At 44.4% G+C, this 27,910-nt stretch overlaps 1 protein-coding gene across 1 annotated transcript; it reads left to right on the top strand.

Moving 5' to 3' along the window:
* CD200R1 (CD200 receptor 1) lies at nt 1–27,824 on the top strand. The gene is given in 8 exon segments (XM_050960905.1): nt 1–267; nt 16,869–16,934; nt 20,378–20,695; nt 22,561–22,800; nt 23,825–23,927; nt 25,200–25,251; nt 26,694–26,801; nt 26,803–27,824. Coding segments are annotated over 8 exon segments (996 nt in total). The 5' UTR covers nt 1–179; the 3' UTR covers nt 26,824–27,824.
* The last annotated feature ends 86 nt before the right edge of the window (nt 27,825–27,910 follow it).

Below are 27,910 nucleotides of genomic sequence, written 5' to 3'. Positions count from 1 at the left end.
TCCACCTCCAAGGAGCTAATCAGTCAGGAGCAGGCGGAGTTGGGGTGGAGGAGAGGTGGGGAAGTGGAAGAGGGAACAGAGACACTGGCTGGCAAGGACACACTCTCCCAGAGGGAAGCTCCCCACATCTGCAGCTGGGCTTACAACAGGATGGATGGAGCAAGTGAGCTGTGTAAGCGATGAAAGCAAAAGCTGACATGAATTGTGTTGGGAAGACTTTTTGTGCCTTTGTTCTGCTCACCGTCGCTGTGGCCATGGTACCAATGGGTAAGTTGGATTTCTCTTTGGGACCAAGCAGCTGCTATGGATAGAGGCAAGGGGAATGTGCTAGGATGTTTCCTTCATGTAAATGCTGTACCTATCAGTGCTGCTTTCATTAAAAGACACAGTCAATTATGTATTGTTACTGGCATCTTAGACCTACTCTTCATCCACTACATCTGCCTGTGATCACCAGGCCTGTTGTCGCTAGGCATGTGCCATGTATCTGGTTTACTTAGCAACTGGGACTGATTCACAGTTAACATTATCAATTGCCAGAAGACTCTTTCCTGTGTCTTTAAATTCCTGTCATCTGAAAGGCTGATTTATTTAACAGACTGTAGATCACACAGGGAATGGTGTGTGCAGCCCCATCTGTGAACCCAGAGTCTTAGCCGGGGCTGTGTGTGTGTCTCTCTCTTCTGGGTTTTGTTAGGAAGGCTGGTGATAGTTCCCCTGAGGTAGGGTGGAGGTCGTAAGTTTCATTCTGAGAACTGGTGGGAGATCCTATTAGGGAGTTGCAAGCAGCCCTGAGGATCCATTCTGAGAGCTGGTGGGAGTTTTACCATAAGGAACACCTGTCAGAGTTTGATCAAAAACAGCTTCTGTAGTGAAATCAATATCATCTAAGGCTATGCTTCCTAACCTTTTAAGGCAGTGGTCTCAGTTTTATTAGCCTTTTAGCTGCTTCAACTACTGTCCACTAGCTCCTATTCACCTGTATTTGCAGCACTCATGATCTTCTAAGCCCTACTCCTGTGAGTGTCAGGCACATCCCTTGGGCTCACCACAGAAACTCATCACTAAAGCAGGGAGAGGCAGTCTCATGCACCAGTCACAAAAGTCTGAAGTGTTAATGCCAAGTATACATACTGGCAATGAGGAACTGGTCTAATGTGCTGAGCTGTTCAAACACAGGCTTCAAAGATAGGTCTCACTTCTCTAGTGCCTTCCACCAGAGGAGTTTAAAACATTTACAACCGCTATTTAATTCAGCCTCAGCACCCCTGAGAGGTAGGTTAGTACCTTGTCCTCATTTTACAGATTGAAATACTGAGACACAGGAGTGTTAAACAGCTCGCCCAAGGTATAACAGTGATCTCGTGGCAGAGTCAGTGGTAAAACCCCAGGATCTTAAATAGAGCTAGTCAAGAAATGAGGATTTTTTTCTAGGAAAATTTTGACATAAAAGAAAAAAATTAATTTTAATTGAAATTTTCTGAAGAAAATGTCAACTATCAGTTAAATACCTGAAAATCTCTCAGCCACAGCCAAAACCTTCTCAGCCAGAAGGTCTTTGAACTTTTTTTTTTCGTGTATGAAAAAAAGATGAAATTTTCTATGGAAGGCAGATAAGTTTTCACAAAAAGAATTGTTTAATTAAAACCTGAATTTTCCACAGAAAAACAGGAGACAGAAAATTTCCCAGCAGTGCCTACTCTTGAGTGCTCTGTCCACCAGATCAGGCTGCTTCCCTCCTTGCATAAAATTGAAGGCAGGAGGCTGCCTCAAAGCATGTAGTAAAACCAAGGCAACTCCTCTCCTATTCCTCCATTCTGGCCTCCACTCCCTCACAGACCACAGGCTTAGTGGAGTAGGTGTGCCCAGTGCACGTACACCCATTGTAGACACATCTGTCCCCATAGAGTACCAAAGTTATTGGGAGCCCAGTGTCTCAGACACCTTCTGGGGCCCAGGAGTGGCTGTAAAAATGAAATGATGACATTTGAAAAATTGTGCACTTTACAGGCTCAGCCGGTCCTTAACTACGTGAATCTTTTTCTTAAATTTCCTACTGCTGCACTATCAACTATGCTGCTGCACTAGTTTTAGTGACATGGGACGCACTAGCTTAGACCAGGCACAGATGGTTTAAAAGCTATGGTGTCTAGTCCTTCTCTGAGCTGTGTTAGATCAGTGGTTTTCAAACTGCGGAATGTAAGACACTGGGTCACAGTGGCTCTGATCAGCACTGCTGACCGGGCCATTAAAAGTCCCATCGGTGGTGCTACCCAGCTAAGGCAGGCTAGTTCCTACCTGTTCTGATGCTGCGCTGCGCCCCGGAAGTGTCCACTTGCAGGTCCAGCTCCTAGGCGTGAGGGAGTACGGGGTTCACAGCCAATGGGAGCTGTGGGGGGGGCAGTATTTGAGGGCAAGAGCCACACGGAGCCGCTTGTGCGCCTCCATCTAGGAACTGGACTCGCTACTGTCCCCTTCTGTGGCACAACACAGTCTGCGGTGCCAGGACAGGCTGGAAACCTACCTTAGCACCCCTGCTGCACCACTGACTGGGAGTCACCTGAGGTAAGCCTGCACCTCAACCCCACACCTCAACCCCCTGCCCCAGCCCAGAGCCCCTCCCACACCACTCATCCCTGGTTCCGTTTGGTCACGGGCATCAATAATTTCTTCAACTGAGTTGCCAGAAAAAAAGTTTGAAAACCACTGTGATAGATGACACATCATTTAAAATGCAGGTGGCCAGGGGCGCTGGAACAATTTGTATAGTGGGGGTGTTGAGAGCCATTGAACCATGCTGTAAAGCCTGTGTAGGATGGAAACCACTTCCAGCCACTGGGTGCAGCCACACTTCAGGCACCCCTCGTTCCAGTGCCTATGTTGGTGGCTGGTCTATACTAGTGATTTCCCCATTGCAGGCACCAGAGCTGCAGCAGTGGGAAGTTGTAAGAAAAGTGCCAGTGTAGAGACAGCCTCAGTGATTTTTCTTACTGGGTTAAGCAGTGGAACACCCCAAATGTCTGCATATGAATGTCAAGGGATGAGTGAGCAGTGAGGGGAGGTGCTCAATGGGGAGATCTTTTAAGATTGATCCAGCAAATTTCTATTCCTACTGGACCGCAGGAATTGCCATTCTGGATGAGACGCTGTTGGTAGTGGCCCATGACAGTTGGTTCAGAGGACGCTGCAAGAAACCATAATTGGCAGTTACGGGGCCTGATTCACCACTGAGTTACTCCAGCTTTACAGACCATAATCAGTAAAATCAGTAGTGTCACACCAATGTGAAAGTGGAATAAAATTGTACACTGGCTTAAAAGTGGAGTAACTCAGGTGTGAATGGAGCTTATGGGAGCGACCTGCCCCTAGTAGGCATACATTTGCATACATAGCTTCTATCTGAACCTTGACTACAATGAGTGATCGTCTTTCTTTAATACAGACTGTGGATTCTTGTTCTTTGATGTATGTTTCCCTGCCCCCTCTAACACTTCCTACCTCCGGCAGCCATGCTATCCTCCCAGCCGCCTGCCCTCATTCATATTGGAACTCTACTCCTGATTTAAGACTTCATAGGAAGGAGGAAATATTTTGATAAACTGCCTCGGTCTTCATCCCACTCCTGCTTTAGTGCCCCCTTTCTTTATTGCACTGGCATCCTGCTGTTTATTTTAATACTGAAAATGTAACACATTGAAAGGGGGAAACCATTTGATTATTTTTCTTACCCAACCATTTAAATAGAGTTTGTATTTTTTTAAAATCATCTGAGACTTTTTCAGCTGATTCCCCCGCCCGCAAATTCTTTAAAGGCAGATTCTGTTTTAGAACTTCAGAGTTGACATTTACATCGTCCTGACCAGGGACTGTTATGCTTGATTGAGTCTCATTTTGAAAACCCAGCAGTAAGAAGGTTTGAAAATAGCATCCTGACCACATACAATATTGTATTTTCTTTAACTCTGACATATGAGTGTGGATGTACACACTATTGAAAACTCACCGCTGTTATTTTTTGTTTTTGAAGACGTGATCATTCACATGTACAGGGAGACACAGACCTTGCCTTATATAGTTTACAGTTTAGGGGCCAGATCCTCAGCTGGTGTAAACTTTTAACTCCATTGACTTCAATTCAGGGATGATGATTTACACCCATTGAGGACCAGCCCTATGAGTTGTGCAGAATGAACGATTCCAACCCGTGACACTGTGCTGCCTGTCTGGATGCCAGATCCATGTTAAAGTGGGGCGGCAATCCTTTTTTCATTTAGGCTGTGTCTAGATTAAAACATAGCCAACCTTTCCTCACCTAGACATGGCCTGAGGCTTGAGTTGTGTGCTTCTTACATTGCTGAAGTATCACTGGAAGACTCCACCCAGTAAGTGAGTTTTCAGGGAGGAGCTGAAGAAGAGGAGGAAGATTCTTTGGTGCCTAAGTAGAAAGAGGGAATTCCAGGCATTTGGGGTGGCATGGAAGAAGGTGTAAAGACAAGAGGAGTGTTTAGGGGTGAGGCTTGGGCAGGTTAAAGGGAATGAGAAGGTACCAGAAAGAAATAAGGCAGAGAGCTAGGCAGGTGCAGAGTTGTGTTTAGCCTGGAAGATGAAAACAAGGAGTTTGGATTTACATGTATTACTTAGCGTTGTCAGTGTGCTCAGCCCGGTACAGTACATATAGCTGAAGCCATTCCTTGGCCTGGAGAGTTTACAGTCTAACGATAAACATATTACAGACAGGCCATGACGAGGAAACCAGAGGTGGGGATGACTTTGTGGGGCATGACTTAGTACTTTATCAGTAATGACGAGAAGAAGCCATCTGGGGTGGGGGAGGGATTCACCCAGAGGAGTGACATGGTAACAGTGACAGAAGCGGCAGAAGATTGCGAGGGAATGAAAGGAGAAGCTGGGAAATGAGAAAGCAGGAAGTTTGTGTAATGGAAGCAAGAGATGACTAAATAAAGTAGGGTTAGCATAATAGAGATGGGATGGGGAGCATGGATTTAGGGAAGCTGTCAGAGAATCAAGAGCCTGGATGTGGTGGTGGGAATGGGGAGCTGAAGGTGACACCAAGGTTTGAGTCCACAGTGTCCTTATTTGCGTGTGATTCCCTTTAGCAAGCAATGGAACCCTTACCTTCTGTATCTCACAGCTGCAGGGAAATCTCCCCAACACACTAACTTGTTTTTTCTACTAGTAAAGTACTATTCTTACAACTGAAAGGAGCGGGCTGGTGTTCAGAAGATAAGTGTGTTTCACAAACACTTTGGGCCACGATCATTCCTGGTGTAACTCCATTCACTGCCATCGAGTTATACCAGGGATCTGTTAAGTTGTCTGTCTTTTATGTTTTCCCACCCCAGCTTTGCTTAATGTCACAGATACACAGTGACAGAGTATAGCTACAGATAAAAGACTATTCATATTCAGCATATTACACCTGGCCTCTTTCAAGCAGCAAGTATTGCCCCCCTTGAATTGCATGATACTGTGACTCATGTAACATTCATTCCAGGATGCAGTCAGTCATCTGCTTGTGGTGTATCAATTGTAAGTTTGTTATACCACTAATTTGAATATGTTATAATCTGTTGCATGTGGGGCCATGCACAGAAAAGTTAAAGAAGGTTGTTGCTGCAGGAAATCAGTGTACAACAGGACTATCTCTGAGCAAAATCATCAATCTCTTTAGAGGGCAAAATCTCTTTAAAAGCTTCAGTTTCTTAAAGAGGCAATTAAGGAAATTAAGTAGTCTGAAGGCATGAGATAAAAGTTCAGTCATGGATATAAAATTGAGTTTCACCAATTTGAAATCTACTCAGCATGAAAAGAGTTAAAAGTCTTTTCAGGTTCTACATCTGCCCCCAAGACCCCCTGTGGTTTTACAATCATATTTTCCTATTGTTAAAAATGTTTCTCTCTCCTCTTGCTGTGTGAAAAATTCAAAGAAACAGGAGAAGATGACTAAGTCACTGATTATAGAAGAGAAGCAGTGAAACTGACTATACCCAAAGTGCTGTCAAATGCACAACGTAAACAAACGAAAAGAAAGGAGAGAAAAATATTTTTCCCCAATCGCTTTCAGTTACCGTAATCTTAGGTTTTGCACGTGGTAGCTGACAAATTTTCAAGACAGACATATAACTTCTAAATTGACTGTCTCTTTGGAAAAAGAAACCCAAAAGGAGGGGAAATGGCCCATTGTAAACCGGAAAAGGTGTAAATAGTGGGGTACCCTAAAATGGCACAAAAATGAGAAATCGCTCACAGTAAGTTATGACCCACTGTCTCCTTTTTCACTCAAGGAATGAAATAGTTAACATTTAAATTATCATCCCTAAGCGAATGCCTCACTGAGATGAATAGGACACTTCACACCTCTCAGACCCGTTGTTCAAGGCTCTCTGCAGACATCTTTGTATTGATTATACATGGAAAGTTAAACCAGTTTGAAGTAAGGTGTGAATTTACACCACAATTGTTATATTGGTATGGCTCCCCATTTGGACACTCGTATTCTGGAATAAAAACGGGTTTTTCTGATATAACTTAAATCACTTCCAAAATGGCATATGGTAAACTGGGAAAAGTCACCTTTATTCTGTAATAAAAGTGTCTATACAGGGAGTAATACTAGTGTATATAGACCAGTCTAGTTTTGCCACTCAATTTCCCTGTGTAGACAGGTCCTAAATTCACATTTTTTAAGGTTTTCTTTGCAACCATATCAGCTATAGACTTACTTTTTTTTTCAAATGAAAGCTGAGATTCTGGAAGACAAGATACCAGCTTCGGAGAGGTAACCGTATGGCATAGGCCTATGGTATGCACTGGCTGTTTCTAAGCTTTTATCTAAGGATAAAAATGTTTATGGAATATAAACCCTCATGCGTCAGGACATAAAATAATCAATAATTGTCTAGAGGAATCCTCAGCAGCCCCTTTAAAGCTGCTTTAAGGTCCTGGCAGCACAATGGCACCTTAGCATATCTGCCCCAGCGATGGGTCTGAACCAAAACCACTTCAAATCTGAACATCCCCAACTATGGGAAAAGTTCATGGCTGACAAACTGGGAGGAGAATAAGGCTGAGGACAATTTCCATTTAGAGACAACCATTTATCCTGAGGGATCTCAAAGCATTTTATAAACTATATACACACAGGAATCACTTCACACAACACTGAAGTATAGCCACCTCTGGGGCAAAAATAGCAAGTAGTTAGCAATACCCAATACCACTTCACTACAGTTTGGGACAGAAAGTGAAGAAGAATCTCACATCCAACTGAAACTTTGAGGAGAATTTAGGGATGCAGAATTGGAATCTGGCCAACATCACTCCCTGGTAGGCTATAGTGCCCCGGGTCTTTTTTGTAGGCCTCTCATCTAAATGTTGACCAGGCCCAATGCTACTTAGCTTGTGAGATGTAAGATTTGGCCCCATCCCATTTGAATCTAGCAGAATTTACATCTTTGGACTCAGCGTAATGCAACGTTTTCTCTATTCTGTGATAAGAGGGAGAAGAAATCACCCTTGAGCACTTCTTCCTGGTGTTGGATACACACCATTTCTATACTGTGATGATCTGGAGGAGAATGAAGATGGCTGTAGGCTGGACAAAGGTATCCAAATCCTTTACCAAACTCCACCTTCTCCCTCAGGGTATGTCTACACTTAAAACACTACAGCAGTGCTGCTGAAGCGCTTCAGTGTAGGCACTCACTATGGCGACAGGAGGGGTTCTCTTATAACTGTAGTTAACCCACCGCACCAAGATGCAGTAGCTAGGTCGATCTAGTTCTCTCAACACCAGGGTTAGGTCAGCATAGCTACATCTCTCAGGGGTGTGGATTTTTCACACCCCTGTGACATAACTATGCCGATATAAGTTCCCTGTGAGGACCAGTCCTCAGGTTCTCTCCAGCTCAGAGATGGAACACAACCATCATGGGGAAAACAAGCCATATGTTAGTGGTTTCCTGAGAAACGGTTAATGGGGCTCTGACATTAGATAACGGCCTGTGCTGCTAATAATACTTTGCACTTCTTCAGCAACTTTAATCAGAGGCCTTCAAACCATGTTATTAACATGAATTAATTATACTTCACAATATGCCTCTGAGGTAGACATTACCTCCATTTTATGGATGGGAAAACTCAGGCACAAAGCTCATGCTTCTAGCATCATACATTATATCAGTGGCAGAACTAGGAATAAAGACCCTGATTTGTATTTTCCCTAAGGCCTCTTTGCGCCACTCTGGCAGTTAAAGACAAAGCACATTATTGTATTTACACCCAATTTAAGGTCCATACTAGAGTGGTGGAAACTGGTCTAGTGGACATGAGGCTCAGGCCCAGAATGGTTTAGACTCCTGCTTAAACTATCCTGCCCAGCTAAAAGCCTCCTCATTAAAACAGGATAAAGGGGAATTCAAAGCCACCCTACAACTTTGATGTAAACCTAAAAAAGATTTTACACAAACACAGTTCAGCAACTTTCAAGTTGACTGATGTGGCTTCTGGATTGTGAGTGACTTGTACCTGACTCATTCCTGGCCATTTGTGATAGAAGCTGATGGAAAGGTATAGCAGAAAGCAGCATCTCTTTCACTTCTTCTTCCTTTCTTGCCACTGGTGATGTACAGCCATTATGTTGGAGAAACTATACCATAAGAAAGGAGGGTCCACTAGGCCAGTAAACTGGTTCACACTTATTTCTCAAGAAGGGTGGCACAAGAGTGTTACTGTCATGCAGTGAAAGCCATCACTGTCCATTTGCACTCTTAGATTTGCTTAGTCATATTTAGATGAGGCCAGTGGAATTGATGATGTGGCCTCACGTGCTGATGCGCCTGATAAAGATAAGTCTGGCAAGGAAGCTCTTTGTTCTCCATTTCATTTTAAGAAACTTTCACAGAACTAAAATCAAGAACCCATCATGAGACATTCAGCCTTTCTCGTTTCCTCTTCTGATGACTTTGTCTGAATTAGAAACAACCACTCCAAAAGAGTCTTTTCCTGAAATTCACTTACTCAGAACAATTTGCATATATTTTAAAATAAAATGAAACACAAAACAACAAACCCCCCATCTCACTCCTAGTACAGTATTTGTGTAGTGAGAATGCTGTAGTCAATTTCATCAAATGGGCAAAGATTTGTAGCAGTGATTTTTTTTTTGTATACATTTAAAAATAAATACAGAACTGGCACCAGAAAATTATGTTATACTTAAGATTTTCATCTTCAAAATACTTTTAAACATGAACTAATTAATCCTAACAGCTCACCTTAGAGGGGAGGTAAGTATTATCCCCTTTTGGGTATGTCTACACTACAAAATTAGGTCAATTTTATAGAAGTCGATTTTTAGAAATCGAATTTATACAGTCAATTGTGTATATCCCCACTAAATGCATTAAGTCGGCGGAGTGCGTCCTCACTACCGTGGCTAGCATCAACTCACGGAGCGGTGCACTGTGGGAAGCTATCCCACAGTTCCCGCAGTCTCTGCTGCCCATTGGAATTATGGGTTAAACTCTCAGTGCCTGATGGGGCAAAAACATTGTTGCAGGTGATTTTGGGTACATGTTGTCACTCTCCCGTCTTCCCTCCCTCCATGAAAGCAACTACAGACAATCATTTCGCACCTTTTTGCCTGAGTTACCCATGCAGATGCCATAGCACAGCAAGCATGGAGCCTGCTCAGCTCACTGCTGCTGTTGCGAGCATTGTAAACACCTTGCACATTATACTGCAGTATGTGCAGAACCTGGCTAAGAGACGGCAGCACAAGGATGAGTGTGATGAGGACATGGACACAGACATTCCTGAAAGCACGGGCTGTGGCAATTGGGACATCATGGTGGCACTAGGGCTGGTTGATACAGTGGAACGCTGATTCTGAGCCAGGCAATTAAACACAGACTGGTGGGACTGCATAGTGCTGCAGGTATGGGCTAATTCCGAGTAGCTGCAAAACTTTCGCATGCGTAAGGCCACTTTCCTGGAACTCTGTGAGTTGCTTTCCCCTGCCGTGAAGCAGAGGAATATCAAGATGAGAGCTGCCTTGACTGGCGACACGCGAGTGGCAATAGCACTATGGAAGCTTGCAACGCCTGACTGCTACCGGTCAGTCAGGAATCAATTTGGAGTGGGCAAATCTACTGTGGGGACTGCTGTGATTCAAGTAGCCAGTGCAATCACTGACTGTCAAGGTTTCTTTCCCCACTCTGAACTTTAGGGTACAGATGTGGGGGACATGCATGGACACTTCTAAGCTTAATTACTAGCTTAGATCTGGTAACCCTGCCACCATCCAGAATTTCAGTGTCTGGGGCACTCTCTGTTTCCCCCTGGGTTGCCTTGAGGGACTTCACCAATTCCCTGGTGAACACAGATCCAAACCCCTTGGATCTTAAAACAAGGAGAAATTAGCTATCCGCCCTCCTTTCCCCCCACCAATCCCTGGTGAGTCCAGATCCAATCCCCTTGGATCTTAAAACAAGGAAAAATCAATCAGGTTCTTAAAAGAAAGCTTTTAATTAAAGAAAGAAAAGGTAAAAATTATCTCTGTAAAATCAGGATGGAAAATGCTTTACAGGGTAATCAGATTCCTATAGACCAGAGGGACCCACCCTAGCCTTAGGTTCAAAGTTACAGCAAACAGAGGTAAAATCCTTCCAGCAAAAAGAAACATTTACAAGTTGAGAAAACAAACATAAGACTAACATGCCTCGCCTGGCTAATTGCTTACAAGTTTGAAACATGAGAGAGTGATTCAGAAAGAGTTGGAGAGCCTGGACTGATGTCCCGTCCCTCTCAGTCCCGAGAGCGAACAACAACACCACAAAGAGCACAAACAAAAGACCTCCCTCCACCAAGATTTGAAAGTATCTTGTCCCCCTATTGGTCCTCTGGTCAGGTGTCAGTCAGGTTTACTGAGCGTCTTAACCCTTTACAGATAAAAGAGACATTAACCCTTAAGCAGCAAAGAATCCTGTGGCACCTTATAGACTAACAGACATTTTGGAGCATGAGCTTTCGTGGGTGAATACCACTTCCTCAGATGCATCTGAGGAAGTGGGTATTCACCCACGAAAGCTCATGCTCCAAAACGTCTGTTAGTCTATAAGGTGCCACAGGATTCTTTGCTGCTTTTACAGATCCAGACTAACACGGCTACCCCTCTGATACTATTAACCCTTAACTATCTGTTTATGACACTGACATTTTGCTATTAAGAGCAGTGACTCTGGGAAATGTGCAGGCCATAGTGAATAGCTTTGCTACAATGGGGTTCCCTAACTGTGGTGGGGTGATAGATGGAACCCATATCCCTATCTTGGCACCAGACCACCTTGCCAACCAGTACATATACTGCAAGGGGTACTTCTCAGTGGTGCTGCAAGCACTGGTGGATCACAAGGGACGTTTCACTAACATCAGCATGGGATGGCTGGGAAAGGTGCATGACGCTCACATATTTAGGAACTCCAGGCTGTTTGAGCAGCTGCAAGAAGGGACTTACTTCCCAGACCAGAAAATTACTGTTGGGGATGTTGAAATGCCAAAAGTTATCCTTGTGGACCCAGCCTACCCCTTGCTCTCATGGCTCATGAAGCCATACACAGGCAGCCTGGACAGTAATAAGGAGCTGTTCAACTATAGACTGAGCAAACACAGTATGGTGGTAGAATGTGTCTTTGCACATTTAAAAGTTTGCTGGTGCTGTTTGCTGACTAGGTTAGACCTCAGCACAACCAATATTCCCATTGTTATTACTGATTGCTGTGTGCTCCTTAATATCTGTGAGAGTAAGGGGGGGACGTTTATGGCGAGGTGGGCAGTTGAGGCAAATCGCCTGGCTGCCAATTTTGAACAGCCAGACACCAGGGCAATTAGAAGAGCACAGCAAGGTGCACTGTGCATCAGAGAGGCTCTGAAAACCAGTTTCATCACTGGCCAGGCTATGGTGTGACAGTTATGTGTGTTTCTCCATGCTGCGAACCAGCCCACTTTGTTGATTTTAATTCCCTGTAAGCCAACCACCCTCCCCGCTTCGATCACAGCAGGCAAAGGAAATAAAGCCACTATTGTTTTGAAACCATGCATTCTTTCTTTATTAATTTAAAAAAAGAGAGATAACTGATAAGGTTTCCATCAGGTGGGGTGGGAGAGGAGGGAAGGACAAGGCCACATTGCTTATTGTAGCCACACTACAAGTAAAAACTGTTTGAATGACAGCCTTCTGTTGCTTGGGTCATCCTCTGGAGTGCAGTGGCCGGGTGCCTGGAGCCTCTCCTCCCACCCCTGCGTTCTTGGGCATCTGAGTGAGGAGGATATGGAACTTAGTGAGGAGGGCAGGTGGTTATACAATGGATGCAGTGGTGATCTGTGCTCTTGTTGCCTTTCCTGCAGCTCCACCAAGCACCTGATCATTTCCGTTTGCTCCCCCATTAGCCTCAGCATTGCATCCTGCCTCTTCTCATTGCGCTCACTTAATGCTTTCCTGGACTCTGCCACTGAATGCCTCCAGGCATTCAGCTGTACCCTATCAGTGCAGGAGAACTGCATGAGCTCAGAAAACATGTCATCACTACGCGTTTTTTTAATCTTCTAATCTGAGATAACCTCAAGGACGGAGATGATATGGGGAGCGTAGAAACATTTGCACCTGCGAGGGGATAAAAAGGGAGAGTAAAATTTAAGATGATACATTTCTGAGAATAAAAGGGAGACTCTTTCACAGTTAATCAAGCAATTCACAGCAGACAGCACATGTGCTTTAGGTACCAGGTCACATTTTGCCTTTTATATTGAGCACCTGCCGGTATGGTGACACATCACACACAGCTAGTCAACAGAATTCAGTTTCCAGGCAGCCATAGTAAGTCAAAGGTTTGGTTTCTAACACCTTCATAACATGTGGGAATGTTTTCAAAATGCAGCGCCCTCCTTTCCCATAGCAAGCAATGCTGGTTGGGTTTGCCATTTAAAAGGATGGGCTGCGGTTTTCAGGTGGATGTGAGGCACACACCTCCCCCTACCCCTCCGCGTGGCTATTAGGGATGATCCTTTCACCCCTCTCGTCAACCCGAGGCTATTCTCAGGGATGATTTCCTTTTAGCCAAGTGCAAACAGCCCAGCATGAATGGGGTCCTTTTACTGTTCCCTTACAAAAATTCCCCGATTTCAACCAGGTGACCATGAATTATATCACTCTCCTGAGGCTGACACAGAAAGCTATAGACCGGATATTACCTGAATGTGACCAAAACCCAAGACCATTCACTGCCATGCTTTATGCTGCAATGATTCCAGACTACTTGCTACTGACTTGGTGTGGTAAAGTGTCCTACCGTGGAGGACGGAATAAGGCAGCTCTCCCCAGAAACCTTCTGCAAAGGCTTTCAGAATACCTTCAGGAGAGTTTCATGGAGATGTCCCTGAAGGATTCCCGCTCCATCCCCAGACACGTCAACAGACTTTTCCAGTAGCTGTACTGGCCGCAAATGCATCCCAAGTCTTCAGGACATTAAACACTATTGCTTTTAGTGTACTGTAGTTACATATGTGCACTCACCAGAGGGGCCTTCCCCACCTTCAGGGTTGGGGATCCCACCTTGGGAGGGTATTGGCTCCAGGGTGATGAAAAGGTCCTGGCTGCTGGGGAGAATGGATTCACCGCTTGCCTGTTGTGCATGCTGCTCCTCCTCCTCTTTCTCATCTACAAAATCCTCCTCCGTATTGTGTGAGACTCCCTCCTTGCAGGTGTCCACAGACAGTGGTGGGGTAGAGGTAGAGTCCCCCCTAGAATGCCATGCAGCTGATCATAGAAGCGGCATGTCTGGGGCTCTGACTCAGAGTGATCGTTTGCCTCCTTTGTCTTTTAGTAGACTTACCTGAGCTTCTTGACTTTCACACGACACTGCTGTGTGCCCCTGGTGTAGCCTCTGTCCAACATGCCCTATGCAATTTTGGTATATATATTAGCATTTCTTCTTTTTTGATCAGAGTTCTGCCTGCACGGATTCTTCTCCTCATATAGCAATCAGATCCAATGTCTCCTGTTTGCTCCATGCTGGAGCTTGTTTGTGATTCTGCGGGGACTGCACGGTCACCTGTGCTGCTGAGCTCACCACGCTGACCAAACAGGAAATGAAATTCAAAAGTTCCCAGGGCTTTTCCTGTGTACCTGGCTAGTGCATCGGAGTTGAAAGTGCTATCCAGAGCGGCCACATTGGAGCACTCTGGGATAGTTCCCGGAGGCCAATAACGTCAATTTTTGTCCACACTACCCCAAATTTGACCCAGCAAGGTCGATTTTAGTGCTACTCCCCTCGCTGGGGAGGAGTACAGAAATCGATTTTAACAGCCCTTTTGGTCAATGGAATGGAGTTGCTTGTGTAGATGCATTCATTATAAAACCAACCTAACATGGCTAAATTCATCCTAACCCTGTAGTGTAGACCAGGGCTTTGTCAGTAAAGGCGGGACATGGGAAGCCCCAAAGAAATACTTCATCCGCTATATCTTCCACAATCACCAATAAAATCTGTGTGAGTTACATATTTGTTTGTTACTGTTTGAACTGAAGTAACAAGGATATGTTGTAGGCAGGGCGCAGTTGCAGCTGCATCTGTCCCCAGGACCAGCAGGATGTGGTTTTATCTTGGGAATTTTCTGTTCTGCACCTTCAGGTTATATATTATGGCTCTTCTCCAAACATTGAGAAAAGGCAAGAGTACGTGGGTGTGTGTAATCGGGTAAAAATGAAATGAATTGTATTCACTTTGCAAGTTACAAATCACTCCCAAAGGATTTTAGTTTAAGAAAAAGAAAAAAGTGGTCCTAATTAGATAGCTTATTTCTCGGATTCTTTAACCACAAAAGAGTTTACTGTGAACAGCATTACATAGGATAATGGCAAGAGTTTAGCCATCATGATAAAAGGTGAAGTCAGCTACAGTCTTTTCCACAGTCTAATAATAATGGCTTAATATAATAAATAATAATACTTTGCACTCACTCAGCCCTTTGTTCTAAAAAAACACCCTTCATGACTATTGATGAATTAAGCCACACAGTGTCCCGTGGAGATGAGTACAGTAACTCCTAACATAACATCACCCCGGTTAATGTTGTTACATTGATGATCTATTAGGGAACAAGCTCATTTAAAGTTGCGCAATACTCCCTTATAATGTCATTCGGCATCCGCCAGCTTTGTCCACTGCTTGCAGGATTCTCTGGAAGAGCAGCCCCTCCTTGTGGAGATTAGAACCACGGGGGGTCAGCAGCCCCACCCCCCAATCAGCTCCCCTAAATTCCCTGTAAGGTATGTGGCTCGGCAGCTGCCCAGCAGCACTTCAGCTGTCCCTCCCACCACTGCCATCCTGCTCCTGCCCTGCCCTCTGCCTTGGAGCTGTTCCCCAGAGCTTCCTGCTTGCTGGGGGAGGGGGTGAGAGGGGTACTGATATCAGGGTGCCCCCGCCCCGCTCCATACCCCCTCTCCACAAAGCAGAGGAGGGGGACAGGGCTCAGGGACAGAAAGGTGGGAGCTTGCTGGAAGCTGTTGCCTCCTGTCTGAACTAGCTGATCTGCTTAAAAGGGCAACATACTTGAAGTGGGGTCAGCATACTTAAAGGGGCAATGCATGCCTCTTTTTCTCTCACTCATGCACGTACCCCCCAACACTTTGGAAAGTCAGCACCAGTGCAGCCATCATGTGCTGTTAGGAGAAGGGACTGGTGCGCTCCAACTGGATAGCGTGGGCTCATCATCATGTTCAGTTTTTGCAGGGAAATGTTTGCAGCTACTGCCCTGCATCTATTGTGTTTCCTCCCTCCTGCCTCAGTCCATGCTGCCTTGTAGAGTGTGAGGCTACATTAACAACAGCATATTAAGCCTTGAGGGCTCAGCTGAGTGCTAGTTCAACATTTAGCAGCCAGGTATTCCCTAGGAAATATCCCTCCCTCTGACTCCACCACCTCAACCAAGCTTCACAATCATTCATTGCTGTGTACAAGTTTAAACTGTTTGTTTAAAACTGTTTAAAACTTATATTGTATATGTATACAATGTCTTTTGTCTGGTGAAAAAAAGTTCCCTGGCATCTAACTCCTGCCCCGCCCCGCCCCCCGTTTACATTAATTCTTATGGGGAAATTGCATTTGCTTAATATCGTTTTGCATAAAGTTGCATTTTTCAGGAACATAACTATGTTAAGTGAAGAGTTACTGTATTTTCCACACTTTAAGGATGTTTCTACACTAAGGGGACTATAGTGGCACAGTCGTGGTGCCGTAGCTATACTGGCATAACCCCAGAGGATAGATGCAGCCTACAGCAATGGAAGGGGGTTTTCCCTAGCTGTAGGAACACCACCTCCCTGAGCAAAGATAGCTAGGTTAATGGAAGCATTCTTCAGTCAACCTAGCTGCACCTACACCAGAAGTTAGGTTGGCATAGCGACAGCACTCAAGAATGTGAATTTTTCACACCGCTGAGTGCTGCAGCTATGTCTGCTTAAATATAAAGTGTAGCCCAGGCCCAGGCCTAAGAAGTTAGAGAAACATAAAAGGACTAAGAGATGTTCCCAGGGTCACAGATGAAGTCTTTAGCAGAGTCAGGATTAGAACCCCCAGAGTCATGCCACCTTGTCCTCTGCACGATATCACATTCCCACTCAGATCTCCATTGCAACAATGCTCACTGTGTGTGAAGCATCTTTTTAGCCATTTTGAATAGATCGTGAAGAGGTTGATTGTCAGCAACCATCTGGGTAGAGACTCTTTTTGTTCCCCTCTGAGTTAGTGAGCTAATTTGAAAGTTATTCTCCTATTTTTCCTTATACAAAGGTTCTCAGGCAAGAAATTCCACCGGATCTGATATTGAGCCCAGCCAAGAAAACAATTCAAGCGCTGGTAAGAAGCAAGATTTCTAGAATGCACAAAGTCCAACCCTCTCTAATGGTAATGTACTTCCTGATTGAATGGCCGTCACTAAGTGATGAGGGAAGAGAGGGTGGTCTGGTGCCGCACAGTACTGGCATAACTCAGAGTACTGAGACATCCATCACCCTGTGAGAGATTGGGAAGGAGAAGTTAACCCTATACCTGGGGATGAATCCTCTCATTCTGCCCAAAAATCTCATTATTATTAATCATTATTTGTATTATGGTGGCACCTAGGTGCCCCGGTTATGGAGCAGGGCCTCACCATGCTAGGCGCTGGACAAACAGAACAGAGAGATGGTCCCTGCCCCAGGAAGTTTAAAATCAAAGTGAATAGTTTTGCATGGAGAATCTTCATGGGGTGAGAGAATGGGATCCGCAGGTTTTAAGGCTCTATAGGTAGGACTGCAGCCCACGGGCTGTAGCAGCATCAAGGCCGCTGGATCCCTACCATACAAGGGGTGGGTTTGGTCAGAGATCCACCTACTAGATTCCTCCTTCCACTGGCATGCCACTAACTCACACCTAAAGCTCCCTAGCCTGGGGGTTAGTGTGCTGTCAGTAGCCTCCCAATGAAGGCTTTCTGCGGCACAGTAGAACCACACAAGTTCCTCTGTCTCTCAGGGGTATGCCTCCATCAATGGAAAAATGTGTCCCCGGCTGCTCTATGGAAACCAAAGGCATTGGGGAGGGTGAGACATGCCACTGCCCCTATGCCACCGGAGGTTACACTGCATCACCTGGTGCTATAGAGGTTTGGAATAACACAAAACTATGGTGATTGTCAGGCCCCTGGAGAATAAACAGAAGTGACCAGGGTTTAACCCTGGGGATTACAGCCACTTTGTCACAAGTTCAGGCTGAAAAGATTTCCCTTTTCACATAGGTGGGGTAGGTCATCAACTCAGTGTCCTCATATTAGTCCCCTGTCAGCAAAGAATCACAGACCCACTGGGTTAGAAGGGACCTCAAGGGTCATCTATTGTCACCCCTGCCAAGATGCAGCATTTGATTTATCTAAACCATTCAAAACAACTGGCCATCCAGCCTCCTTCGGAAAACCGCCAGCGAGGGAGGAAGCACGTGCCTGGGGAGGCACATGCTAAGAGGCGGTACTCCATCGTCCATTCTTGGGGCAGCACTGTCCGGGAGGCTTATTTTTTTTTTTGCTTGGGGTGGCAAAAATAGTAGAGCTGGCCCTGGTTTCCATGACCTCCTTAAGTCTTGTGAATAGTTCAACGGAACCACTCAAGCTTAAAGCTAAGCATGTGCTTAAAGGCTTAGCTGAGTCAGGGCCATTGTGAAAGGACAGAACCCCCACATTTCTACGTCACTGTGTCACATTTCGTGGTGGCAAGGAGTGCAGTGCCAAACGGCAAGAGTAATTCATCATTTCCAGGTGACCTCAAACAAGCAATTATGCCTCACTGCAGGCGTATACCTCCTCCCCAGGGTGTCTGTGGAGGAGCTTGCCAATCAGAGGCTTTCCCCACTCCCCAAGCAGAAGAGAACATGTGGTTATGAGCCTGATCACAGAAGCATATGAGATTGTCACCAAGGCAGAAAGGAAGTGAAGTTAATTCCCCTACACCGTTTCTAAGGTCTTGTCTACACCGGCATTTTCCAGGAAATCTCCTCATGTTGCATTGTCACCATTGCAGTTCTATCAGTGATAACAACAGCAAGAGTTGAACTGTACAGTGGCTGAACTGAAAAATGAAAAGTAAAATTCTTTGTGTTTCAAATCCCAACTGATTTTTTTCCCTGATCAAAATGAAAATTTTTTATTTTTTTTTAAAAAATGGTGTGGGTTGAATGAAAACTAAACAGTTCATTTCTAAACGAAATGTCAAAACAAAACATTTAGACTTTTTTGGAAAAAAAATCATTTTTTATTTAGCCAAAACTATTTGAACCAAATTCACAAATAATGTTGGTTGCTTGGCAACCACATTTTCCAACAAATGTAGTATTTACCAAACAAAGTTTCCCCAGCTCTTGTCTGTTCCTGTTCTGACCAGGGTTAAATGACATGGTGGTAAAATATGCCTATGGCCTATCTGCACTAGTGCTCACACCATTTTACTACTGGCAATAGTAAGTAATTTCCCAAGAAAAAATGTAGATTAGATAAGACCTAAACATAGTGTAGCTCACTGAGGACCCAGAATAAAAGTTTCATCTTCTGTAATGCAGCAAATGCATCCAGAAAAGTAATTTAGGGACCTAAACAGGTTGAAATTGTCCTTTTAATTAGTGTTGAAGTTTTTGTGATAGGCTTAAGTGGACATAATATTTATAGTCTAATACATTTTCTGTCACTTGGTGATGCTGATGATTTTCTAACTGCCAGCTCCACAAATTTTACCTGGGATCTGAAAATGCAGCTGGGTTCTTTGTTTCTCTTATTCCACCATCGATAGTAACTGAGACTTGACTTAACTGAACCTTAACTGAGAGTTTTGTCAATGCTCAGTGAGACAGAATGGACTCCAGCTCGCTCTCCTGTGTCTCTATGGGCTTTGCAGGCCTAACAGGAGTAAAAAGTAAACTCATTCTTGTCAGAAAAGTGACCAGATAAATATCAAATACAAACATTCAAATTTGGTTTTCAATAAAATCAATGTAAATCTGGCATAACGCCACTAAAATCAAAGGATCTAATTCAGATTTACTCCAGTGTAGCAGGGCAGAATTTGACATTGGGAGGGTAGAGGAAGAAAGATATGTTGAATAGAAACTATTTTCAATCTGGACTGTTTTTCCAGGATAACTGCATCTGCACTGGGGCTTACACTGGCACAGCTATATTGGTAAAAAGAAGATAATCATACCTCTATCTGACGTAGCTGCCCCAATATAGTTTTACGTGTAGACTGATCCTTAGCATACAGCTCCTGCAAGGATTTTCTGATTCTGCTGAGTTCCAGCTATTCCAAGATGGCAGCTTAATTTAACTCCCATTCTGGATGGAGCAGCTGTGGAAATGTCTAACTGCTAATGTTACTCCTCCCCATCATTGATTTGTCTCACGATTGCTGCCAAAGCAAGAAGAAAAAAAGGAAGTTACCCCAGGAGCTCCTCCAGTATGGCTGTGCCTGCATTTCAGTCAGGCTTCACTCCGTAATAATGTCTTTATACTGAAACTTGTCAGTGATTGCAGTACGTAGGAGGTTTTGTGGAGTACGGGAGCAGAGAGGTTAATCCTATGGACTGGTAGCAAAACCAAATGTCAGATTATTGGTCACTGTTTAAAGCTATGGATACAAGGAGATGGGTCTAATGTCTGCAGAGGTGGGATCTCACTTTGGAATGTTATATAATACTAGAGGCGTTACCCCCAGAGCTCCAAGATTATAATGACATTCTAGGTGATCTTTTCAAGTGTCCTTCTCTTCCTGCATCTTTTCTAGAAAACATCAGCGAGTCTAAAATAGTAGCTGGTTCCAGTGTTAGTCTGACCTGTGGTGACATTTCAAGGGCGGATCTGGTAGTAGTGACATGGAAGATAAGACCAAGGACTGGAAATCACTGCGCACTGGCATACAGAACTGATCAGAACAAGACAGACAGAACAAACTGCAGTGAGAGAATGGATTGGAAATCTAGCCCTGAAACTGATAGTGCGCTTCAGATACGGCAAGTGACACTCACGGATGAGGGATGTTATATCTGTGAAGCAGTAACTAGTGGTGGAAATTTGCATCGAACCTACACTCTGACTGTATTAGGTAAGTAACAGGTGCTGATGTTCTTAACTATCTACACGATCAGATTCATGCCTGGCATACATAAACCTCTCCTCCTCTTAGAATGCTGAGAATAAAGGCTCAGATAATCCAAAAACTAAGGAGTTCAGGATGTCTGCTGGGTTAATCCCCTTATGTGAATTCATTCTGGCCTCTCCTCGCATCCAAATTCTTTACATTCTGGTCCTGCTTTCCCTCCACAAACCTTTCTCCTGGTTTCTATGGCTGGATAGGTTGGCCATGAGCTATTTTTCTACCTGATGTTAACATCAATCTTTGGCTATTTGGTAGAGGGGCTTCTGTACAAACACCCCCAGCCCAAGCCATCCCCCAATGAAACTGCTTTTCTAAAGTTAATTTGGGCCCAGATCCTGAAAAGTATTTAGACTCTCAACTTCCACCGATTTCAATGACTGTTAGGAGCCTGAATACCTTTGAGGATCTGGCCCTTAGTGCTTGTGAGAAATTCCAGCATGACAGTTCTGGAGACTGAAATCCTCTCTCCACAGAACATGTATAGCAAACAAGTCAATGCCCCTTAAACCCTACTTAGTGAGGCCACTTTTAGGAATAACGATGGTTCAGTCTCCCAGTGTTCAATTGTTCTTTGGTCTCTCTTCTGAGACTAGATGCCCATTAGAGAGTCTGATAGCACCAGGACTGAGGTCAGCTCAGTTCACCTACAGCGGATAGTAATGACTTTCAATTACTGCAAACCTGATCTGGTTTAGAACTGATGAGCTATGAGTAAAAGGCTAATGGAGCCTATTACCAACCCCCTGGGACATCCAGTTCCCCCTATGCTACCCCTGTAACATTTCTGCCTCAAGCATAAAGAGGCTATTTGCTAGGAACATCATTAGTGCATTATCTTGTGCATAGCAAAGAAGGATGACTGTGGTGACCCATCTGACCTGAGGGCAGTAACTAGATCAGAATACCGAAAGTTGCCCAGATAATTTTGGGAAGACTATATTAAATGATATAACCATAAGAATTTACTACTGCAAAATCAACTAAAACAGAGGGGAAGAGAGAGATAAAGACACACCAAGGATAAGAAATATACACATACCCCTGTGTTAACTAGTACTGGAGATCAGCAGCAGATGACACAAAATGTAGATCAGGTTCCAGAGCTGAACTTTGTGGATATGGAGTTTTGGATTCAGGCCCATTGCTACACACCATCCCTGAGAAAAGTGAATGAGTGGGTGAGATTGTTAGGAGTCATGACAATGAGACAATGCAGGGGAACTTGGGTGATAGACGAGTTTTTGGTTCCAGCCATTCACTTTGTGGGGTGGAGCTGGGAAGCTTGGTCAATCAAAACAGTTGAAGGAAAGGGCCTACAGGAATGCACCTCTGCTTATTGTGGTTTCCGGCCTTCCTCCTCTCTGCTGTTTTTCCTAGTTCCCACTTCAGCCCTCAATATTCTCTAGTTCTGAAGTGTTACAGGTTCTTTTCTTTTGTTTATGTTCCAACTTGACAGCAGAGGGTGTATGAGAGCTTATATGTCTCAAACTGAAGCTAGGATAAATTGCCATGTGAGGAGAGGGTGCTTCATTTCCCCAAAGCCATGTCTCAGGATATTATCTATGGTAGTCTAAATGGTACACCGAAGGTTTCCACTCACCCTCTCATCCAAGGGATACCCCTATTTCAAGAGCTGTAAGGACTCTGCATTATCTATGTTGTCGTAGCAAGTGTTTGCTATTTATTGCAATACTGTCTTCACTCCCATTCTCCTCTTTCTGCGATGTTCTTCTTGTATAGGAATGATGAAAGTTACCATCCCATGTGCTGCAAACTAACTTCAACTCTTTCCCCTTTCTCCTGTCCTGCAGTCCCTCCTGAAGTGACCTTGACCTGTGACAGTAATGGGACTGCTGTGTGCAAGGCAGCTGCAGGGAAACCTGCTGCACAGATCTCTTGGGACCCAAATGGAGATCCCAGGACTGAGCTTGAAAATCACACAGATGGGATAGTGACTGTGCTCAGTATATACAGCCCCAGAGAGACCAGTATAACCTGCCTGGTGTCTCATCCGGCTTGGAACACAAGCCAATCCAAGGAATGCCCATCAGGTAACAGAACACATCTCTTCTCTCTATTTAGTTTTCATTCATAGCTGATAAACTATGTGCTCCTCTGTTCACCAGCTCCAACAAATATTAGTGAGATGGGAGAGGGTGTGGCAGGTACCTTGTGAATTCAGCTGACCATTCCAGGTTGCTTCAGAAAATGTCAAGAGAGGGAAATCTATAAAGGCTGTAGAAATACTCTCTACAATTTAAGACTGAAGTGGGCCCTTTTTCTTATCTCCTTTCCATACAAATGTCTAACCTATGGGACTGGGTCAGTTAGGGGACTGTTCAATGGCTATGGAGCCTTTCACAGTGACATCGCCAGGGCACATTTGGCCCAGCTTGATAGAGACTAAGAGTCAGTGACTTATGTGATATCATGACTTGGGCCATGAAGACTCAACTATCCTACTCCCTCTCTGGAGGTGCTCCCTCTGGGTCAGGATTGTGGTACTTTATTGGGAGTGGGAAGGCATTGATGGGACCTGAGTCACATTTGTCAGTTGCTTGTATGGACAAGATGTTCAACTGAAAGAGAAGCATAAACAAAATTTTTTGGGGATGCAAATACAAATCCTGCCACCAGGATTGTGAAAGGAGGAGGGGAGGAGAGCACATTCTAGAAAGAGCACCTGAACAGTAAATGTCCATTATCTGGACTATTTTATTTATTTTCCTTGCTCTTTTGCTCTGAAGTCATATAGGAGATAGTTTGAATGGTGAGATATGAAGAGTCCTTCAGATCTAGTAGTTATAGTGCATGGTTGGCCATTAGGAGATATAGTTCCATTTCCAGATTGAAATCTCCAGGCATGACCTTGGACAAGCTATTTAACCTCTTTGCCTCAGTTTCCCCTTCTGTCAAGTGAGGATACTATTTATTTTACAGGCAGGCTATGAGGTATAATTAATGTTTAAAGCACCTTGTGATCCTCAGGTGGACACAATAAAGGAATTGATCAGTGAGGAAATAACTGAAATGGTGATTCTCCCTATTTAGAAAATCATGATTCTCTCTTATTAGACAATGGAAACATGTTTCTTCGACATTTCTCCATCTGTGCTGGTCTCCTGGGCATCTTCTTCATTCTGGTTTTCGTTTTCTTTTGTAAGCTCCACTGTGGCAGGTATGTATGATATGTCACTAAGGAATCAGTTTGTCTAGAGTTGAGAGGAAACTTAAGGTGTTATTTGATATCAGATCAGATGACATCCAAGCAGCTCTGATTCTGTCACATTCACTCTGGATGTGGTATGATGTGGCACAAAGAGGCACAATGTATCTAAGTGAATGATACACTGGTGGACGAGGTGGCAATGGGACACAAGATGCCATCTCCTGACTCCAGGGAAGCTTCTTGTCAGTATGGAGAGCTGGCAAAGTAAAAGTTGTTCTCTACATACTACAGAATCTCTCAATTTGCTTCTTTGAGCCAGCTCCTTGGGGGATCGGTTTCCCTACCAAACAGATGTCACCCAGCTCTGGAGGACGGAGCAGGACTGTCCTGTCAGAAGGTTAATAAAGCTGAATCAAGCAGCAGAATCTTTATTCCTTTGTTGCGGGAGGGATGCTGCTGGCTGGAGCTGCACTTCAGTTCCATCAGACCTTGCTTAAACGAGTCAGAGGGATGCAGCTCCAGGGTAAAGCAGCAGGGAGCATTGTATTTAAATATAGACAATTTGTAACTGGGACGTTCTTTCCTGGTGTTGGTGGTATTCCAGGAGAACCTCTCATTCAGCTCCTCTCCCCCTTAGTCCAAGCTCCAACTGCTTAGCCTCATGTCCTCCTCCTCCCCCCTCAGAAGGGGATTAGTTCATGTAGAGTAAAGCTTACTCAGGGCAAAGCTCTGATCCCTCTAGAGGATCTTGTCTCCGCTATTCTGCTCCCCCAATGGGCTCAGGGCTCCCACAGGCAGAAATAGGGACTTCACAAACAGAGTCAGGAGATCAAAACATCAGAGTCAAGAGCAGTGGTTCTCAAACTTTTCTACTGGTCACCCCTTTCACACAGCAAGCCTCTGAGTGCGACTCCCCTTATAAATTAAAACACATTTTTTTATATTTAACTCTATTATAAATGGTGGCAGTGAAGTGGGGTTTGGGGGTGGAGGCTGACATCTCGCAACCCCCCATGTAATAACTTTGCAACCCCAAGGGTCACGACCCCCAGTTTGAGAATCTCCAGTCAAGTTCCACCCAGGGAAGGATCTGAGAGATGACATTTAGCCTCGTTCTTGATGACTTGAGGAAGAAGGAGTTCATCAGTTGTGGATTACAGGCTCTCTCAATAGCAGGGCCCTCATGTGCCAAGACGTGTGGTCTTAGTGGCTCAACTTAACACTGAAGGTAGAATTTGTTATATTTTTTTCTGTCTTTTTTTCCTGTTTTTCCTTCCACAGAGTTTGTTATAAGTCCAAAATCCCTGAGACTGCTCCCCCACACAACATGCAGGTAAGAAAGAGGATGTAAGTCAAGATGTCAAAAAATCTGAGATGTGCTGCCAAAGTAATTGGGAACAGTTTTATATATGAAGGGAAGCTGTCAGATCTTGGCTCTCCCTGCTTTCTGTGGGTGCAACTGTGTTCCGCAAACTGTTACTTGAAACAAAGCAGGACAGAGTCCATCTGCACTCTAAATAGCAAGATTCAGACTTGTAACATGTGGCTGTAGCACACTGCCACAGTAAAGACTCAAACTAGCGTTCTTGTGATTCAAAAAGCAGCAGCTCTGACACTTCTCCCTGATCATGCCAGGAAGAGCTGGGCTGAGTATGGCTGTGATACATCTACTGGTTTTACAGCAAAATGGCTGGAGGAGGGCGTTGTTTTGAAAGTTTTTCTTATTGCTCTAAATAAGAAGCAACTTTTTTTAAAAATTTACAGAAAGAAAGCTGTCATGTAACAAAATGGACTGTGAATCTGAAAAAGGCACTACGTCCTGAATGGCCAGATGTGTAATTTACATACCCTTTAAGGCGCCGTTATGATCAGAGCAGTGTAAAGAGTCCTTAGTGAAACTGAGAGTCAGACCCACACTTTAACAATAGTTAACTCTGATGTGATCAAATCATGTTACAGTAGAGGTGAGCTGATTAAGGACAGGAGAGAGTAGACGGGTCAGTGGCTAGAGTGCTAGCCATGGGCTCGAGTGAGCTAAGGTCAATTCCTTCATCTACCACACACTTCCTGTGGCAACTTTGAGCAAGTCACTTAGGCCCAGATTTGTAAAGGTATTGAGGCATTTCTGCCCTCAGCGGTGCAACACCTAACTGATTGAGGAGCCTCAGTCTCATCTTCAAAGGGCATTTAGGAGCCTATATACAATTGATTGTTTTTGCTGCCACATCATGAAATCCTCATTAGCACAGATTGGAACTTAACCTTATTTTGCAGCTTTAGCCTGGTTTATTATTATTTATTACTGGTTTGCAGTAGAACCTCTAGGCACCAGCTGAGATCGGGGCCCCAATTTGCTCAGTATTGTACAAAGACATAGTGAGAGGCCGTCCCTAAAGATCTTATAGTCCAAATAGGTAAGAGACACAGAGCATTGATGAGAAAACAGAGGTGAAGTAAATGTCTCCAGTTCACTCAGCAGGTCAGTAACAGAACCAGGCATCGATCCCAGTTTTGAGCCCCACTCCATTGTGCTAGGCACTAGATCATGCTGCCCTTGATAGCTCTATCTGTCAGGCAGACCTGCCATCAACTGTTTCCATAGCATCAGCCTGTGATCATTCAGATATCCGTGGAGCCCTGCTCCCTGCGTTTCTGACATTTAGGGGAGGGGAAACATGTTGTTGCTCTGTTCAGACTTTTTAAGAGTCTGGAAAGAACTTTATTTCCAAATGAATCTAGTCCTGGTGCTCACAGTTATGGTCTTTGATTTACTAGGATAGTAATGAGCAGCAGGAATTAGAGCCCTACGCCAGCTACTTGCAGAAGGAAAATGTGATCTACAACACAGTGTATGAAGTAACAGTGAGTGAAGACCTTCCACCTAGGGCTCCAGTCAGCAACATGAGAATCCACCTGGGCCCAACTCACCACCTGTGTGAAGAAGGGGAACAGGTTGCAGGGAAGATTAATGATACTTGATTCCTTTCAGAAGAGGATCTCCATCACCAAACACTTTCCTCATGGGATTCTGGGAAGCAAGGATCTGCATAGCCACTGGGTGCCTCCAAACATATCTGCTTGCTGATCAATTCCTCTTTCCCTTTTTGTCTCCCCATCTCCCCATTCTGGGAACTGAGTAGCACTGTGAAGGACGGAGTGACCTGCTGCCACTGGTTTCACCATGGACAGCTCTTGTGCTCACAGGTCCCCACTGACTGTCCTGACTTTAGCAATCCAAAAATCTGACATTCGCTTTTAGGCATTAGTTCTGTGCCCCTTTGGGAGGGGGAGTAGAGTGAAACAGCCACTGACCAACAGCAAGTCTACTGTAATAGTAAGGGCATTGGTTCAATAGAGGATAAATCAGCTGGGATGGGAGATAGATTTTAATCAACAGAGTATCTTCTTATCCATCCAATCCTGAGAAGCAGCACTATCTGTTGAGGAGGTCCATTGGGTAGGAAGATGGTTCACAGACATGCTGAATAACTGGTCAGATCTCCCATTGAACACAAAATGTTTTCTATAGTTTGTACTTACAAGTCATTCTCAGGAGTCTTCCGCTGGTGGAATCTCCTCCTTCAGGGAGCACAGGCATTAACATACTCCATTACTCGGTTTCTAACAGTGGCCAATGCCAAATGTTTCAGGAAAAGAAGCAAAACATCGATAATGCGTCTACTGAGATTGTGCAATAATGGACCAAGCCAGGGTAATTTCTTTCTGTCCTCAGCTGGTACTTGGTTTGTCTTGAAACATAAGGCTTGCTGGCCCTTGTAATATTTATTTTAGCTAATGTTAATTGCAGAGGGTGGTTTCAATTATATGCTGAAACCTGACCTTGAATCTTATTAAGCTATTTTGTCTAAATATAATTGCAACATAAGGTTAATTTACTTCATATAAGATGAGTTTATCCTTATGGACAGAGATAAAAAGGACAAGGCAGTTGTCCTCTCTACCAGTGTTTCTTAACCTTATTGGGTGGTTGA

Source organism: Gopherus flavomarginatus, chromosome 1, assembly GCF_025201925.1.
Source record: "Gopherus flavomarginatus isolate rGopFla2 chromosome 1, rGopFla2.mat.asm, whole genome shotgun sequence".
NCBI classification, from domain to species: Eukaryota; Metazoa; Chordata; order Testudines; family Testudinidae; genus Gopherus; species Gopherus flavomarginatus.
Note: the sequence above shows the minus strand (reverse complement) of the source record. Positions and strands in the feature narration are given on the sequence as shown.